Here is a 19969-nt window from a genome sequence, read left to right on the forward strand (position 1 = left end):
AACCTCCTTAAAAATTCTTGATGCTGTCCAGAGGAGAATAATTCAGCTCATATGATGCTCTTCCCTCATAGGCTCACTTCAAACTCTACTTCACAGATGCAATGTTTCAGGTCTGTGTCTCTTCTATAGGTACTTCCATGGCCACTGTTATAGTGAATTGGCAAACATCATTCCTCTCTTTGCCACTGGGCATATTAAAACAAGAGCAGCTGCTGTCCAACATCCCTTTACAGTACAATTGTAAACTCGTTGAACCTGCTTTTCCTCTTGCTCATTTATTCCATCTACCTCTGTCCTCTGGGTGATGTGTTTCCCAACAATTCCAACCTACAGCTCTTTAAGAAGAATGTCAATATGTTTCTTTGTTCTCAACCCTCATCTGCACCTCACACATGGCACTGATGTGCTAAACATTCTTGTACCTCTTGTGGGATAAATATAAATATATATATATATATATATATATCAGTGGCAGCCCATGAAGTTTTAAGTGAGGGTGCTGCCTATACAAAATAATTTTTTAAAAAATTATTTTTTCCTAATCAGTAACCAATTTATTTATTAATAAATTGGTTACTAATTAGAAAAAAAAGAATGATTTTTTTAAAAATTTTGTACAGGCAGCACCCCACTTAAAACTTCATGGGCCGCCACTGATATATATACACACACACCTCCTCCTACTAGGTGTATGAGGAGACATAGGTGAATTATTCAGTGAGCAGTTTATCAGAATGAAATATCCTAAACTGCTCATTTGAATACCTCACCTACATCTGTTGCATCAATTACCAATCTGACATTGTCATCAACTAACATTATCCTCCAATAGTCATCTGCTCTTACTGCATTTTTGCTGTCTTTACCAACGAAGTCACCTTCCTGGTTTTGCTCTCTTTAGTCTATATCTACCCTATATATATAAAATGATACGCCTTTTTATGTCACATTTGTATGTCATGTTTTTTCAAAAGGGTTTGAAACTCGGGGCTACCCTGAGTGTCGAGTCTTCAAAATTCAAGGAGAACCGGCCTACCACTCAGGAACTCAGTGGGTTGGATGCAGCAGGTGCCAGGGTGGGGGGGCAGACCCCCTTTCGAGTCTTCCAAATTCGAGTCATCAGAATTCAAGGAGAACCGGCCTACCAGTCCAGAACTCAGAGGGGGCACCCCATTTTTGAAGACTCGACACTCAGGAGCTACCCTAGGTGCCAGAACCCCCCCCCCTTTTGAGGCTTTCAAAATTTGAGTCATCAGAATTGAAGGAGAACCGGCCTACCAGTCCGGAACTCGTGGGGTTGAGAGCCGTAGGTGCCAGGGGAGACTGAAACTCCCCCCCCCCCTTTCGAGTCTTCAAAATTCAAGTCATCAGAATTCAATTCAGAATTCTGGCCTACAAGTCCGGAACATGGGGGGCATACCCCCCTAGTATACACACACCTCTAGGTATATGAGGAATTAAGTATATATAAACAGACTTCCTCATAATGTGTTTCCCAACTTCAACCTCCAGCTCTATAAGAAATATGCCAATAGATTTCTTCTTTCTCAATCCTTATCTGCATCTCACATATGGCACTGATGCACACATATAAGTTCTTTGTGTTTCATGCATGTGAGAAAAAAAAAATGCTCTCTTATTCCATATAAATTTACTCAATTGCTTCCCCACCATACCAGCTTTGCTTATTCTATTACTGTTTCCATATTTAATTAGCCATCTTCCCTAAAAATTCTGCCTGAATAGCTAAATTTTTCACTTCTACTGGTGCCAAACACAGTCACTTTCAATGCTTCCAAAACAATGCTTTGTCTATAAATTAAGATGCCAAGAAATTATATTTGGTTTCGGTTATACTGGTTTCTGTTATACTGAGGTATGTTTTGGGGATATCTCTCCAAAAATTCTGAGTGATCTACAGGATCACTCTAAATCTCATTGAGTGACCCTAAAGGGTCACTAAGCTCATATGAAAATATGACTTCTGCATTGCTTCCACCATAGTATCACCTCTGAGTCTGGCTCCCACTGAAGAGACCTCAATAAAGGTCGAAACTGGTCTGGATAGTGACCCTTCCTATAATGCATAGCATTATACATATCTGCAAGGAGATATGCTTTGCATTATAAGATACTAAGGCAAGTGATGTGAAGTCTTAGCTCCCATATACGAGTTGCCTAAATCCCAAAAATACTTCAGGTGCAAACTTTGTTTGCTTACACTTCAACAGAGGATTAAACCAAGTATATAATTTCTTGGTATCTTTAATTTATCTTACTCGTAGTCTTTCCTGACAATCACATTACATGAATACATCTTCAGCTACCAGAAAATCTGACATTTTTTCTCATCAAGACAGTACCTATAGCTGCCTACTCTTTACAAATCTCAAATCTATCCCTGCTTGGAACACGGCTCTCACATTTGAGGTGGTGCACCTAAGATATCTAAAAATTCTTCACAAAGTCCAGAAGAGAGCAGTCTGGTTGATTGTTGACTGCTCTCATTTTTCAATTCTTCTACTCCCAGCTACTTTTTATTTCGTTTACCTCAGTTCTGTGGAATGGCTTTCTTCCACAAATTATTCACCAAGGACAGCCACTAGCTCTTTGAGAATTGTAACAGATTACTTTGCTCTTGACCCCAACCCAGACGCATTTATTTGCTATAGGCATTGTGGGCTCTCATGAGAAAGAGATATTTAAAAAAAATTGTTCTATTCTATAGACTCTCCATTCATTCTCCATTTTGGTCTTTTTATTGAGTTAGTTAAAGAAAAATTCATTCAGTTAAAGAAGCCTAGAGATTTACACTGGATTTGTTTAGGAGAACATCATCATCTCCATAAAGCAAACAGCTAAGTTTGATATCCACTGATATCAAGTTTAATGCAATTTTCTTTCATAATGTAATCTCCCTTGTCTCACACCTGATTTTACATCAACCCACCTTCCTATACTTACTACAATTCTAACAGCTGACTTACAATTTAAATACACACTATGCAATGCTTTGCATACACCATATACCTATACCCTTCTGAGCAGCTTTTCTCTTTGTTACGTCATATGCTTTTGCCAGATGTACAAAACATAAATACAGCTCCATGTTATATTACCATGAAGTGAAAATATTACCTTGACACCTACCACCATTTGGCCTGAACTAAGCTTGTTCTTCTCAAATTTTCTTTCACAGTTTTTCTTACTTCTTGAATATGCTTGCATAAATCTTACCTGGAAAACAGCAGAAAATTCTTCTGTAATTCTCATATTCAGTTTTATTCCTTTTTTTTATTTTTTATTTTTTTTATAGAGATGGGAACTATGAGAGCTATACTTCAATCATCTAGAATCCAGCTCATCTGAATTATGCATCATAGTAACTAAAACTTTTATGCTCCATATTTCAGCATTTCTGATTGAATTTCTCTGCTCTAGCTTTCCATATTTCAAGTTTTCACAGCTTTTTTCCCCACCTCAAGTATTGATATATACTCATGAATGAATCATTCCTGAATAGTTTCTACCTGATGAATGAATAAGGGTAGAGATAATGTACATCCTTACCTTAGCCCTGATTTCACATTAAACCATTTTTCTGTATTTCCTTCAATTCTAACTGCTGACTGACAACTGAAATATAGACTATGGATCGCTCTGTATAATGTTCCATTCATCCCATATAATTGTAGTGTTTTGAAAAGCATATGTCTTTTCCAGATCTACAAACTTAAGTACAGATCCTTGTCATATTCCCATGATTTCTCAACTATTTGTCTTAAAGTGAAAATCTGATCTTGACAACCTCTATTTGGACTGAGCCCAGCTTGTTCATCTCCAAGCTTCTCCACAATTTTTCGTAGCAGTTTCTCAAGAATACTTCTATAAATCTTGCCAGGAAAACTCAATAAAGAAATTTCTCTGAAATTCCCACATTGTTTTCTCTTTTTATAGATAGGTACTATGAGAGTTCTACTCCAATCATTGGAAATTCGACCATCTGTCCAGGCCCTCTGAATTATGCAGTGTAGCCACTGCCAAACTTTTATACCTCTATACTTAAACATTTCTGGTGAAATATCATCTACTCCAGCTGTCTTTCCACATTTCAAGTTTTTGACAGCTTTTTTTACCTCAAGGATTGATATGTATTCCTCTTGAAAATTTTCTAGTATGGTTCTGTTCACTGCTCGGTTCATTTACCAATCTTTCAAAGTAATTACTCCAGACATCTTGGATATCCTTATCTTCAGTTTTTCATGTCACCTTTATCATCTTTGATTCCTTTTACAGTATTCTTTCCTCCATTTCTAACTTCTTCAATAGCCTCCAGAACATTTTGCTACCTTCCTGGTATTCATGTTTCATACTCTTCCCAAAGTCTCCCCATGACTTTTGTTCAGCTACTTTTACACATTGCTTAACTTGCTAACATTTTTCTCTGTATTCTTTTAAGGCATCTGCTAACTTATTTGCTAGAAACTCTTGGTATGCTTTCTTCTTTTCCCAGACTGCTTCTTTAGCTCTTGTGTCTGCCACTATGTTCTTACTTTTCTATCCTTGCTTAGGTTTTTTAATACTCCACGGGTTTCCTACATAAGAAATTTCTTCAATAATGTTTGCATAGATGAGTCTACAATTTACCTGCAAAAGCTGTTCAACTTTAATTCTTTTAAAACTTTCTTACATACTGTTCATTTCAAAGTGATATCCATTTTTATCCTGCTTAGTACTAAGTAATGGTCATTCCAATTCCGAATCCTCTGTACACTCTTGTATCCTGAACCAGATTTATGATATCGTTATCAATGATGATGTAGTCAATGAAGCATTTCTTATTTCTTGTGTCTTCTCTCCATGTGTACTTGTGCACATCTTTATGTTGAAACATGGTGTTAGTAATGACTAGTCTGTGTCCTGAGCAGAAGTCCAGCAAATGCCTATTATTATTAGCTTTGTCCTTTTCTCCAAATTTTCCCAAAATGTTCCTATATGGCTGGTGAGATTCATTTCCTACTCTGCTGATCAGGTCTCCAAACAAGGACAACTTTTTCCATTTTCTTTATGTCAGCTGCCTATTCTGATGAGTCAAAAAATATCTCCACCTCTTCCTTAGAAGAACCTTCTGTGGGACCATAAAACAAATAAGTTTCATTGTCCATTTCTCCATTTTGAAGTTTGCCCACTTAACTCTACTTGAAACTACTTTTCGATCAAGAAGTTTATCTTCATGTTCAGTATTAAATGATATCGCTACTCCTTCCTTTCCTTGATCAATATTGCCTGAAAACAGCATCCTATGCTTATTCTCACCTGTTTTTGTCTTCTTTATTTCAGTAATGCCAATTATGTCCATGTGGTACTTTCCAATTCTTCTGCAAGTTCGATTTCCTTTCCATTAATACTCCTTGAGCCTCCATAGCTCAGTTGGTATAGATGAAGCCTTTTGGTCAGAAAGACTGGGTTCGACTCCCGTCCAAGAAGTGAGGAACCTTTATCTGGTCTCTTTCGACTAAAGGTGAGTTAGCCGGTCTCATATGAAGGTAGGGGTTTCTTCACCCGGAAACTTGGGTTTTTCATCCCCTAGAACAGGCAAACCGGTCCTGTAAACATACATTATTGCCCTTAGGGGATGCAGTAGATGAGTGATAAGTTGGCTGCATTAATTGTCATAAGCCTCTCATTCAGGAGAAGACAACCCATCCTAAGGGATGGATGAGGATAGGATAGGATAATACTCCTTATATCAGGAGTGTCAAACTCAACTGGACCATGGGTTATTTGCCATAAAACTATCTCAAGTGGGCAGCAAAAAATTTTCTAATAAAAAACCTGCACTAATTAGAATCGAAGGGAAGTGAAAGAATGAGTATAAATAAATTGGAAAATTAATAACAAAAAAATTATTTATTCTAAGTCATTACAAGACATAAAATAATAGTATAATGATTGACAACTCAAAAAAAAAAAAAAAAAAAGAAAGAATATTTTTATTATATTAAATTTACAATAGGTAGCATTTAAATCAAATTAAACTGAAATTAAATTTTATTTGAATAAATCAAATATCTATACAGTCTAAAAAAAGTATAAACTCTCATTAATAACCATCACAAAACTTTACAGAGCCTCCTGTTAGTTTGAAATTTTTTGTGTTTGTGTTGAAATAAAATACTTCTTTTTTTGGGGGGGGGGGAGTTTAAATGTTAATGAAAATATTTTGGGGAAAAATGATAATCTTTTTGGTTAAAATATATATACTTGCATAATATAATTATAAATACGCAGGAACAAGATTCAAAAAAAGACTCATTATTTTTAAATAAAATTTATTCACCTGGTATCCCCCCAATAGAGATGACCCAAAAAACTATAGCGGTATCAGTATACTAAATTCCTGTTACAAAATATAAAGCAGAATCTTAAATAGCAAACTAATGAAATATTCCAAAAACTTTATTTTAGAAGTACAGAATGGATTTAGAAAAGAACAATCATGTAGAGACCTGGACTTTTGCCTAAAATTAATAATAGCGAAAAGAAGAGAATACAATTTAGAAACACATATAGCATTTATTGACTTTGAAAAAGCATTTGACAAAGTTAAAAGAAGCATTTTATTTAACATATTAAAAGAAAGACAAATACCAAATAATATCCTAAAAGCTATCACAATTATATATGAAAATAATCAAATACGAATAAGATTAAATCATGAGCTATCATATATGAGAGAGATAAACCAAGGGGTCCGACAGGGATGTCCCCTCTCAGCAACTCTTTTTAATATCTACTTAAATGAAATAATAATAAAACAGAATAAAAATTTACATCAAGGAATTAAACTTTCTCCTACAGTAAACTTAAACACACTTCTCTTTGCTGACGACCAAATAATAATTACAAATTCTGAAGATAACTTACAGAAAGCTATTTTAGATCTAAATGAGATATCCAAAGATTATGGCATGATAATATTTACAGAAAAATCAAAAACTATGGCCTTCAAAGGACAAGATCCAGCAAGAACTAAAATAGTAATAGATAACAAGATCTTAGAACAGGTGAATTCATTTAACTACCTAGGATGTATGATCACATATGAAAATGAAAAGATATAAACATAAAAATTGCAAAATATTTAAAAATAACAGGTGTAATTAACTCTATATTTAAACCAAACCTAGTTCAAAAACAAACCAGACTAAAAGTATACAATACATTAGCCCGACCAGTCTTAATGTATGGAAGCGAAATATGGACAATAAAACAAAAAGACAAACAAAGATTAACAACAGCAGAAATGAAGTTTATGAGAAAAACTGCAAAGTATACCCTATTTAATCACAAAAGAAATTAAGATATTATAAAAGAATTAAACCAAGAACCAGTAATAGAAAAAATTAAAAAATATAAACATAAATGGATGGAACACGTTCAAAGAATGAAAACAGAAAGATTACCAAAAAAAGCCTTAAAGTACAAGCCATTAGGAAAAAGAAAACCAGGACACCCTCTTAAACAATTCAACAATGACTTCTAAGGCCGGAACAGGCCATGCTAGTCCTAAATCCTTGATACGCATGATGATGATGACGAATATAATTATAGTATTTTAATGTAATTTAATTGTAGTATTCTATATTTTCCTGACACTTGACAATGTTTATTGGTAACCAGCTTGCCAAAATTTGGACTCAAAGATTGAGAGCATACGACCTTCATTGTGGCAGAAAGATTGACGTCGGTTAATCTTGATCTGTGGGCTATTTTGTTACCTTTCATACATAATTGTCCACATAAATAGGTGCTTCCAAAATAACATCAGAATATATGCTGCAAAAACGTTTTTATTTCCAGATATTTTTGACCTAAATACTGTATATTTTTGGAACACCAACTTCTTGATATCTCTCTTTTAGAATGGAATCATTCTGGAAATCAATAAGCTCCATTTGAATACAAATAGGAGCTTTTTTTTCAAAATTCGTGGACCACATAAGGCCCACGGGGATGCCGGTTTGACACCCTTGCCTTATATCGATGGTTCCTATCTTCAGTTTTTCTGATGTTGGGTTTATACTTCTTCAAGATTCCTCTTATTTTGCCAATATAAACTGTCCAATTATAGGGAGCAAAAGTCTTTTCTGAACCGAAAGCTACAACAACTATGTATATGATCAAATATCAAATATATACTTGGTTTGACTTTCATATAACTGTTTATCTTGCCAGGCTGAGTGGATAGTGTCTCTGCACTGCAACTTACAAGCTGTGGATTCATTTGTGGACATCTTTAGGTTGAAGGTGATTTTTCAGCAGTGAGATCGACACCCTACCTAACCATTGCAGCAATGTGCTATAGGTTTACAACCTTTCAATGGCAGAATTAATATAAAAACAGTACAGTTTAAAAACTGTTCAAAGATTGAATTTTCATTTGCAGATATTTCTGTCATAGTATGCAAAAAGTTGCAGTATGATTTATGAAACACTGACTAGTTTCTGGCTTACATACCATAGAAATATAATTATGTTTTCCCAAATTTTACTAAAATAGAGAGAGTCTATTTGAAACTAAAATTAAAATGACCCAACAGGTCTTAGTAAAGATTCTAAATTCTAGCCGGCCTAGCTGGTTGAGTGGCTAGCATATCCACTCTCCAGCCAAAAGGCAGCAGGTTTGAATCCTGCAGCCTGTGAAAATACTAATGGTGGTGGGCAGTAGATGGCATTGGTGTAGTTGTGGTTCTTTGTAGTTGGTGGGTTTGGTGGTGGAGACAGAGAGCTGTAGAGTAGGTGCCCTCCCTCGATGAGTCTTTAGACTCCCTAGAGGTGTCACGTAATAATAATAAATACCACATTTCATTAAATTCCGTCCAGCCATTGTGCAACTACTACTGAGTTTGAATTATTTTGTCAGATTTTGAAATAAAAAGGATCCAACTGAAATGAAAATTGCACCATGCAGATTTATTCTAGTGTATATCCTAAACATCATATTTTGTTAAATTCTATCAGAGTGTCAGAGTATAATTTTTGCTATAAACTGTGAGATTTTGTTATTTATTTTAATAAGAATAATGAACTCTGTATTCGAACATAAAGAACTACATAAATATACATGGTAAGCTAGAGGATGTAAGTCAGTTATTGATGACTACATTATTGCAAATTTTAAATTAGCTGAGTTAATCTTAGATGCTTTGAATTAAACAATTTTTTGCTAATATCATTATATGATATTGGCAAAAATTTGGTTTAAATCAAAATAGCTAAAAATAAATGAAGTGAAAACTAACTGTCAATTGAATTACAAAATTTCTTCATTACAAGATCTCCATACTAGGCTACGGCACATTTTTTGCAGAAATGTGCTGGTTTAAAAACAGAAACCATACATGAATCAAATGACATAGAGGAATGGAAAAATCTGAAACAGATCCTGACAGAAGAACAGAAGAAAGCTTAGGAATAAAGAGTATGTTAAGGCTTAAGTGGTGGGAAAAATTCATGATAAAAATTTAATGGAGTGAAACAGCTGGGAGTGATGTTTGGTGCTTCCAATATTTTGTCTCAGTTGCAGTGATATCGTCAGGGAGCACAAAATGACACTTGTAACACACACTAAGGCAGCACAAAACTAACTAAAACATATCGATGAAATGCTAAAGTTCTAACTAGGTGGGGCACCCTAGTTATGGGAAATATGGGGAACACTAATACTTCGAGATCCCAGTTTGCATCTACCTAAAACACATGGTCTTTTGTCCATTTGGTTTAGTTAGTTTTCCTGCCTGTGTGTGTGTGTGTGGGGGGGGGGGGGGGTTACATATCGTTTCCTATGTCTGTTTCACTCCATTAAACTTTTATCATGAGGAATAAAGAGTAAATGAAATAGAAAAAGAGGACTACAAAACTTGGACAAAGATATAGAAAAGATACTTTTAAAGAGAGAGAGAGAGAGAGTTACCAGAAATGGCTAAATTCCAAGACAGTACAAGCAAAACTAGAGTACAAAAGAAACAGTGCAATTTCAAAACGAGGAGGAGGAGGATGAAACAGAGAGAGAGAGAGAGAGAGATGGAACAATTTCATAACTGAACTAGAAAAGGATATATATAAGCCACCATTAAAAACCTATAAAATAATAAAATACATGAACAAAGAAATAAAAGAAAGTAAAAATACAAACAATAGATTTTAAAAAAAAATCGGTAACTTATTTTCAGAATCTCGGGACTGATGATAATAAAGAAGTAAACTTTATTATCATCAGATAGAACTAAAAAAAGTATAATAGATAAGATGATAATGGGGAAATCACCAGGAAGATGACAATATAAAAATGGAATTGTATAAAACTGCAGGTGAATGATTTAAAGAAAGACTATTGAAATTCCTTAACCCAGCTGTCATCTCTCATGCCATATCCAAAATTTCCCATTGAGCTTTCATCTGAATACCAATTCTAGCATTAAAGTCTCCCATTACAACTCTGAAATGGTGTTTTCCTTTATTGTACAGTTGGGATACATCATGATAGAAGGCTTCAATTTCTTCGTCAGTATGACTTATTGTTGATGCATAGACTTGGATTATCTGAAGAGTGTATCTTTTCGAGATTTGAACAACAATACTTGCTATTCGATTGAATACACTTCAAATTCTATTATGTTGTTTTTCAGTTTTTTTGTTGATCAAAATCCAACTCGACTGATTCTTTCCTTATCTTGGCCTCTATAATATAATATGTCTCCATTTTTTAATCAAACAATTTCTTTACCATTACATCTAACTTCGCACAGTCCAAGAATGTCGCTTTAGCTCTTCAGTTAGTTCAGTTAGCCGTGCTTCACTGCTCAGAGTCCTACAGTTTAATGTTCCAAGGTCTAGTGTCCAATGGCATCATGATCTGGTTATCCAAGGACTCTTAGCACCCTCCGCCTTCATGTTTAACTGCCTGCTGCCATAGGTAGTAACAATCCGGCCTCCGGGGAATGAGGGCCATTTTATTTCTGTCGGATTCATCTTGGAAGATTAGGCCATAAATTCACCATGCTGGCCAAGTGCAGGTTGGTGAATGGCAATATTTTCGCACAGGATCGCCAGTCCCAAAACCACTGGTCCATAGCTCTTTATTCAATAAATTCAGATATTCAGCAGATGGTGGTCAGGGTTTCCTCCCATCCGCCACCTATGGGACGTGCTTGATAGACCATGGAAGTTCCAAGATTCTATTGATCTACTACCCATTAAATTTAAATAATATTTTTTTAAGAAACTAGTTAAAAGAACAGTCAAACATAAAATTTGAAAAATCTCACTTATAAAAGTTTATTTTTTATTGTGTAGAATTACAAAATTGTATAGAAGTTATATTGAAATTTCCCATGCAAAAAATGAGTCAGCTAGTTAATAAATATTTTCGTTTATATCTTAATGAGAATATTAATTTTGGGTCGTGAAAGTCATGCAATGTGGAGCCAAAGCATGAATGAATTATTTTTGGATAGCACATTTTTACTTTCTCCCCTTCTTTAGCTCAAATATTTGTTATTTTGACTAGAAAGGATGGAGGTCCTGTTTTCCCTGATTTGTATTGTTTACTACCTAATAAGACTCTTGAAACATACACAAAATTATTTTGAAGGATACATGAAATGTGGCCATTACCAGATTCTGAAAATATAAATGTTGATTATGAAATTGCCATTTTCCACAAGCTAACATAAATAGTTGCTTTTTTCATCTCATACAAAATCTTTGTAAGCATACTTTTAACCAGATACAATTCGCTTTAAATTCAGAAATGATAACATCGCTTGCTTTCATTCCAGAACAAGATATTATTTATGCTATTTCTGAACTTGAGAATCATTTATCCAATTAATTTGAACCTTAATAATAATATTATGGGGTGATTAAGGGTCAAAGCTATATAACAGAGAGGAGACCTCCACATAGCCTTCAAAGGAATGCGGAGAATCGACCAGGGCTTCTGACCTAATGTCCAATCCTTACCTTCTCGTGGTGCACCCTGTTAGGTATCTACCTGGATACCTAACAGGGCGAGGATGGACTGGCAATTTGGGATTTAGCCAACCAAGTTGTATTCTTATTGGCTTAAACCAAAATTTCAAATGATGGTACAACACGACAGAATTTCCTGTCAGCTGGGGTGTCGCCCGGTTAAACAAGGCCCCTGTTGTTTTCACCAGCGAACCAGGGCAAACAGTGAAAAGTCAGCTACTGGAACAAATCCTAAAACTTACCCCAAGTTTTAGGGGTAAATTTTAGGATTTGGAATTGGATAAGCCAGATTGACATAATAGGGGTGACTGAAACAAAAAAGACAAAAACTGGCGAGATCTTTCTGAGCAATAAATACACAAAATGTTATATTGAGGCAATGACAATCAAGGAAAAGGAGTAGCCACAGTGAAAAGTCAGCTACTGGAACAAATCCTAAAACTTACCCCAAGTTTTAGGGTTAAATTTTAGGATTTGGAATTGGATAAGCCAGATTGACATAATAGGGGTGACTGAAACAAAAAAGACAAAAACTGGCGAGATCTTTCTGAGCAATAAATACACAAAATGTTATATTGAGGCAATGACAATCAAGGAAAAGGAGTAGCCACAGTGAAAAGTCAGCTACTGGAACAAATCCTAAAACTTACCCCAAGTTTTAGGGTTAAATTTTAGGATTTGGAATTGGATAAGCCAGATTGACATAATAGGGGTGACTGAAACAAAAAAGACAAAAACTGGTGAGATCTTTCTGAGCAATAAATACAAAATGTTATATTGAGGCAATGACAATCAAGGAAAAGGAGTAGCCATAGTATTCAACACTAAATATGAGGCTAATCTTCTTGAATGGCAGGCAGTCTCAAGTAGAGTGATGTGGGCAAATATGAGAATGGGGAACTGGACAATGAGACTTATTTGTGCCTCTGATCCCACAGAAGGTTCTATTAAGGTAGAAGTGGAGGAATTTTTTTATGCTTTAGAGAAAGCAACTGACACAATGAAAAAGGAAAAGTTTGTCCTTGTTGGAGATCTGAATAGCAGAGTAGAATATGATTGTGAGACATATAAAAATATTTTGGGAAAATTTGGAGAAAAAAGCAAAGCTAATAATAATGGCAAATAACTGTTGAATTTTTGCTCAGGACATGGACTGGTTATTACTAACACAATGTTCCAACATAAAAATGTGACCAAATTCACATGGAGAGAAGAAGCAAGAAATAAGAAAAGTGTCATTGACTATGTTATTGTTGATAGTGATGTTTTCCCACTGGTGCAGGACACCAGAATGTACAGACGATTTGAATTTGGAAGAGATCAGCATTTAGTCTTGAGTTTTAAATTTTAAAGTAAGAAAGTTTTGAAGAGAATAAAAGTTGAGTAACTCTCAGATGTGAAGTAGACTAAAAGACAATTATTATCCAAAAAAAAAAAAAATGAAAGCGTTTAAGAGCTGGAACCAAAACACTTGGAGATTCAGTGGCAAGCCCTGAAGAAAACACTGATTGATTCAACCAGCGAAGCATGTGGTGAGGTTGTTTGCAAGGATAGAAAAATCAGAACTCCATTTGGTGGATACAGGAAATTTAGTGGAGACAGTGAAGCAAAATAAGAAAGCATATTAAAAGTCCCTGGCAAATAAGTCATCTTGTGCTCTTAGAGAATACAGAGACAAATGTAAGAAAGCTAAACACTTTGTAAAACTGGCTAAACAAAAGTCATGGGAGGACTTTGGAAGAACATAGCAAATAAATATCAAGAAAGTGACAAGAAATTCTGGAAGTTGTTGAAGAAGCTCAGAAATGGAGGAAAGAGTGCTGTAAAAGGAATTAAAGATGATAAAGGTGACATGAAAAAGGAGAAAAAGATATTCTTGAAGTATAGAGTAATTACTTCGTAAAACTGCTAAATGAAACAAGCAGTGATGACAGCACAGTGGTAAAAAACACTGACCAGGCATACATCCAGGAATACATATCCATACTTGAAGTAGAAAAAGCCATCAGTGGCTTGAAATGTGGAAAAGCAGCAGGAATAGATAATATTAGACCAGAAATGTTCAAGTATGGAGGTATAAAAGTCTTACAGTGTCTGCACTGCATAGTTCAGAGAGACGAATTCCTGATGATTGGAGTAGAGCTCTCATAAAATTGAATTACAGAGGCATTTCATTATTGAGTGTTTCTGGTAAGATATATGCAAGTGTACTGAGAAATGGGTGAGAAGAATTGTGGAAGAGAAGCTTGGTGAAGAACAAGCTGGATTCAGGCCAAATAGAGGCGGTCATGATCAGATTTTCACTTTACGACAGATAGTTGAGAAATTATGGAAATATACCAAAGATCTGTATTTAAGTTTTGTAGATCTGGAAAAGGAATTTCCAAGAGAGAAATTCCAAATCCTACAGTTATATGGTGTCGATGGGGCATTATATCAAGCAATACTTGGTCTCTATTTGAGTTGTAAGTCAGCAGTTAGAATTGAAGGATGTACAGGAAGATGGTTTAATGTTAAATCTGGTGTGAGACAAGGATGTACATTATCCCCTCTGTTATTCATTGTCTATATGGATCACATTATGAAGGAAATTGGTATTAAACCTGATATCAAAATTGGAGGTGTTAATCTCAGCTCTTTGCTTTATGCAAATGATGTTATACTTCTAAATGAATCTGCTACAAGTCTGCAAGATTCCTTGACTAAATTGAATAACTGTTGTAATAGATATGGTATGAAGGTCAGCAATAAAAAGACAAAAAAGAGGATGAAAATAGGCAGAATCGTTGAATATGTCAATTGCATTGTGAGCGGATAACCTGTGGAACAAGTAAAACATTTCAGCTACTTAGGCACGATTTTTAGTGAAGATGGTAAATTAAATATAGAAATAGACAACAGAATCAACAAAGCTGGTATGGTAGGAAGTCAACTGAATAAATTTATATGGAATAAGAGAGAAATTAGCCAAAACACTAAATTAAAACTAATGTAGTATTTTAATTTAGTGTATGACAGCCTCTAAATTTAAACCAAAACAAAATTTAAACCAATTTATCTTATGGATCGAGCAGGTTTAGAAGTAAAAACACTTGACCAAAGACTAGAGACCGCAGATATGAGAGTCCTGAGAAAGATTACGGCATGAATAGATGGCATCAATGGCAATATCATGTTAAAAACGAGGATATTAGGAAAGAACTTGATATTTTTAGCATCCAGGAATGCATTAGCAGAGCTAATCTCAGGTGGTATTGTCACTTAAACAGAATGAGAGAGGAAAGATTAGCAAAACAAGTGTTCTCTGCCAGGTTGGCAGCAAAACGACCCAGAGGAAGACCAAGATATAGGTGGATTGATATATATCCTAAACACCATATTCTATTAAATTCCAGCCAAAGTGAATTTTGCTATAATTAGTTTCTAAACATTGTCTCTTTTTATTTCTATAGACTACATAAAGCAAAGAGTAACACAGCAAACTTTTGTATTCCAACTACCCGGAATAACTTGTATATGTATGAACAGACAGACAAAACAAACCTAATGCTTAGGAATTCTGTGAAATACATCTAGCAATCAGTGAATCTGACAAAAATACATATATGCAAAGTGGCAGACTTTTTACGAAAATGTAATAGTAACGCAATTCGATTTTTTTCACACATAATCAAAAAGTCATGCAACAATCAGAATGGAAACTATGCTAATCAAGAGTGGTATGGACTAAGAACTGGGAGTTTCTTATCCTAAATTGAGAAAGTAAGCAGGACATGGTAAAAATAATAATAATAAATAAAAGTATAAAACAATAATTCAACGACACATACTGTTTACCAGTGGAACAAGGTATCGTAGTCCTTCACTGTACAGCTGAATTGCCTCAACTAATCTGCCATTACTATCTTCTTGGACTGCCTGCTGGATTTGTGCCACCTAAATTCAGGAACAAATAACTTATTATGATAAATTTTCAGCATCACATAAAACTAAAGATTTGCAATGAAAAAATAACTATAACAAAAATGCTGAATACACATTAATGCCACAGTTTTCATGAAGATGAAAATTGCTTTAAGTGATATTCATATAAAAATAGTAATAATAAAAATTAGTTTTAATTTTTAATAGATAACTGTAGCTTAATAGCAATCAATTTAATTTCTATTATACTGGACCATAATGACTAGCTCTGCTGTAAGTAATATTTTTATAGCAAATAAAAATATTTTAAAGGTAGATATACCTACAATAAGATCACAAAATTTAATTTACTTCTGTTTTTATTTAAAAAGAGGTGAAATTCAAATAAAACAGAATTCCATATATAAATTACTTTGCTGTGCTTTTCTTAAAATGGTAAACTCCCATTCACTGTGATAGTTACAGTTAGATTAAATATGAGTTATGCATGTATAAAGAGGGATCCCACAAGATCAAAATGATGAATACATATTGATGAACATGAAGCTGGTTATTTTCGGAAAAGCAAAAATCTGTGTTACTTCTGTATAAGTATTTTCTATGTAGAAAATACCTTCTTTCAATTTGGATAAGAACAAATACAAGTACTTGCTAAGAAACCCCCTAAGTGTAAGGTTATGCATTTTGGGGTGAAAAGATTACCAGTTGTATACCACCTTGATACTGTACTCCAGGAAATTGAATAAGCCAGAGATTTGGGAGTGTAAGTGGATAGGGAATTAAAGTTTAGTGGACAAATAGCAAAAGTAGCTAAACCAGCTCATCCGATTACTTGGTTACTGAAGATTACTTTGACGAGCAGAGGCAAGCAGGTTATTATTACTCTTTATTGAGCCTTGATAAGACACCCATCTTGACTACTGCATGCAGATCTGGTCACCTGGGTTTCTTGGCAATGAGGAAGAGGTGGAGAGGATTCAGAGGTGAGTGACTAAGAGGGTAACAGGTCTATGAAATGAACCTTATGAGAATGGGTTGAAGATTTGTGGGTTAAAGAAACTGGCTGACAGGAAGAAAAAGTATGACCAAATACTGAAGGATTTTTACAATATTAATATAGAGGAAATTTTTCAGAACAGGTCTGGTGGTGGGTGAAATAGGGGCCATCCTTGGAAAAAACTGAGCAAGAGTGTGGTTAGCAAGGGTGTTAGAAGTAAGTCTTTTGCTTGGAGAGTGGTGAATGTGTGGAATAAATTGCCAGAGTCTGTTGTGGGTGCCATGACTATAAATGAGTTCAAAGCAAAGTATGTTAGATACTGCACAAATGTTGGATGTTGGATAGTGCTTGGTATGATGTTTAGAGTCTCCCTCGCCTATAATAATAATAATAATAATAAATTCTTACAGTCTTTGAAATCTTCTCAGTCTCCCCTCAAGAAGGGTATTTACAAGATTCGTTATTCATGTGGCATTTGTAGTGTTAAATAAACACGACTTTCTTGAGAAACTGCATCAAAAAATTTTAAATGTTAAACAATAAAAGCCATGTGGTACTTTTTCAGGGAAAAAAAAAAGTAGAATATGACAATACCAACCTGTTTTCACACATCCACTATTTATTTTAATTTTCATCCGCTGCATTCTTTAATGTGTGATACATTTTATGTCGCTAGCTATTTTGCTCTGATGTAAAATAATCAAACCCCCTGATTAATTGTACTTAGGTCAGAACACAAACCCTTTCTTTCTCTTCTTCCTTCTTACAATCCCAAGCAGAAATGTCTTATAATCCACCAGATACCAACAGAATACAGATAACCATCTAATACCAACTTCAAAGGGAAACACATTTACCACATTCCTTATATCTAATCCAGAAACTCCTGAACATGGTTGGTACAGACAGGCCCTTTGGTTGGAGAGACTCGGGTTCGAATCCAGTGTATGATGTGCAGAACCGTTATCGGGTCTTTTCAATCAAATGGTGAATTTAGCCTGTCTCTTACAGAGGTGGAGGGATTGTTTCTCAAGGGAACTCAGGTTTTTTGTCTCTCAAAACATAAACTAGCTCCATGAACAGCTTGTAGATGTGGCCAAACTGCTCACATGTTTGCTCTTACAGGATGCAGCAGAGGAGCAACGTGATAGCTCCATTAATTCACCATAACCCCTTAATCAAGGAACCCTACCTGTCCAGAGATGGATGGGCTGGATTAAAGAAATTATAATCCCATGTTTAATTTGATTTTTAGTATCTTGGAATATAATGTACCAAGTCAAAAGCTAAAAAAAAATATAAGAAGCAAATGTTTAATGTAAAAACTGTTATGCAGTCACATAAATTAGTTTTTGTGTAGAAATTTTAAAAATATAGCACATATTTAGTCAGAATCTGTCTGAGTGCACATTATACTTGACAAGAAATTATGTTCTTGTTTAAATTCTAACCCAAGCATAAGCAAACAAAGGTTGTGTATGAAATATCTTCACAACTAGTCTACATGTATATAGAGGCTGTTGACTTCACACCAATTGCCTTTGTTGATACAAAGCAAACTTCCTCTTGATACATACATACATACATATATATATATTGCTATGCATCATGGGAAGGATCACTACCCAAACTTTTGACTTTTACCGAGGTCTCATCATTGGGAGCAAACCCAGAAAGATATTAGATAATGTAAAGTCAACAGCCTCTATATACATGGAGGTCCATAAGTCATGAAGAGGTTAAAACATTTAATAACTTTTTCAATTTTTTTTTCCTTTTAAAATGAAATACAGAACTTTAGATTTTTTTTATTAGTTATGAAAAACTGCATCACGTAACTGCCTTCCATTTTCAGCTTTACAAAGATGGACTCTTTCTACAACATGTTCCATGATAGCTATTAATGTTTCTGACTGCAGCACTTTATGCTCCTATGCTCTCCAACTGAGGTTACCTGAAGGAAAAGGTGTATGTGAAAACAAGCACCAGACAATCCAACAGCTAAAGGAGGACATTCGTGCAGAAATTAGGATGCTGCATCCAGAAACATTAACAGCTGTCATGGAACATGACAGAAAGGGTCTATCTTTGTGAAGCAGAAAATGGAAGGTATTTACACGATGTGGTTTTTCATAACTAATAAAAAAAATCTCCAGGTTCTGCATTTCATTATAACAAAAAACAATAAAAATAATTAATAAATAAAAAAGTTATTAAATGTTTAAACTTCATGATTTATGGATATACAAGTAGCCCTGGTCATGAAAATACTTCATGTGCAAATCTTTTTTTTTACTTATGCTTGAGTAAGGATTAAAGCAGGAATATAATTCTTGTCAAGTATAACATACTTTATAACTAACGGGGGGGGGGGGGACTTCCTACATCTGTCTGAGTGTTTAAGGCAGATAGACTTTTTAAAAGTGAGATAACAATTGCAGTCATTAAAGAAATTAGGGCAGCCTATTAAAACATGAGATGCTTAAAAATAGAATCACTAGACTCACACATGTACACATATATTATTGAACCTTGATAGGAAGTAATATATGAGATGACTATGACCTAAGCAGAGCATGGGAAAACTAACTTCCTTTCTATGATTCCTGTAGATTAGACTTTCACAGTTTCACAGCTGGTAAGTTTAGGTTTGTGGCAATGAGAGTTTTATTTTTTTATATAATGCTCCCACCCACCCACCTACAAAAAGTTTTTTGTAACCTACGAGGATGGTCTGAAAAGTTCTTGGCCTCGACCCTAGATGGCAACACTATTGCCAAGATTTATTTTTTTCTAAGTTTGTACATCTGTCATAAGCATCCATGTGAAATTGCAAGTAATTCTATCAAGTAGTTTGTTTTATATAGCTGTCTTAAGCAAAAGTTGTTGAAAGTTTATTTTTCACTTGGTTAGTATAATAAATTTAGTTTAATCCTTTATCCAAGTGTGAGAAAACAAAGTTTGCACCTGAAAGTATCTTCAGGACTGGGGTAAGGTGGTACAACACCAGGG

At 34.7% G+C, this 19969-nt stretch overlaps 1 protein-coding gene across 4 annotated transcripts in view; it reads right to left on the reverse strand.

Annotated features, from left to right (window-relative positions):
- LOC150108560 (serine/threonine-protein kinase ULK3-like) overlaps positions 1-19969 on the reverse strand; it is a 268335-nt gene that overhangs the window by 99424 nt on the left and 148942 nt on the right. For all 4 annotated transcript variants that reach the window (XM_090415993.1, XM_090415992.1, XM_090415994.1 and 1 more), the window contains one exon: positions 15867-15972. In XM_090415993.1, coding sequence (XP_090272119.1) covers positions 15867-15972 — 106 coding nt within the window. The remainder of the gene's footprint in view (positions 1-15866; positions 15973-19969) is intronic.

This window comes from Typopeltis vanoorti, chromosome 3 (genome assembly GCF_054136105.1).
Source record: "Typopeltis vanoorti isolate ZY-2024b chromosome 3, IOZ_Tvanoo_1.0, whole genome shotgun sequence".
NCBI classification, from domain to species: Eukaryota; Metazoa; Arthropoda; class Arachnida; order Uropygi; family Thelyphonidae; genus Typopeltis; species Typopeltis vanoorti.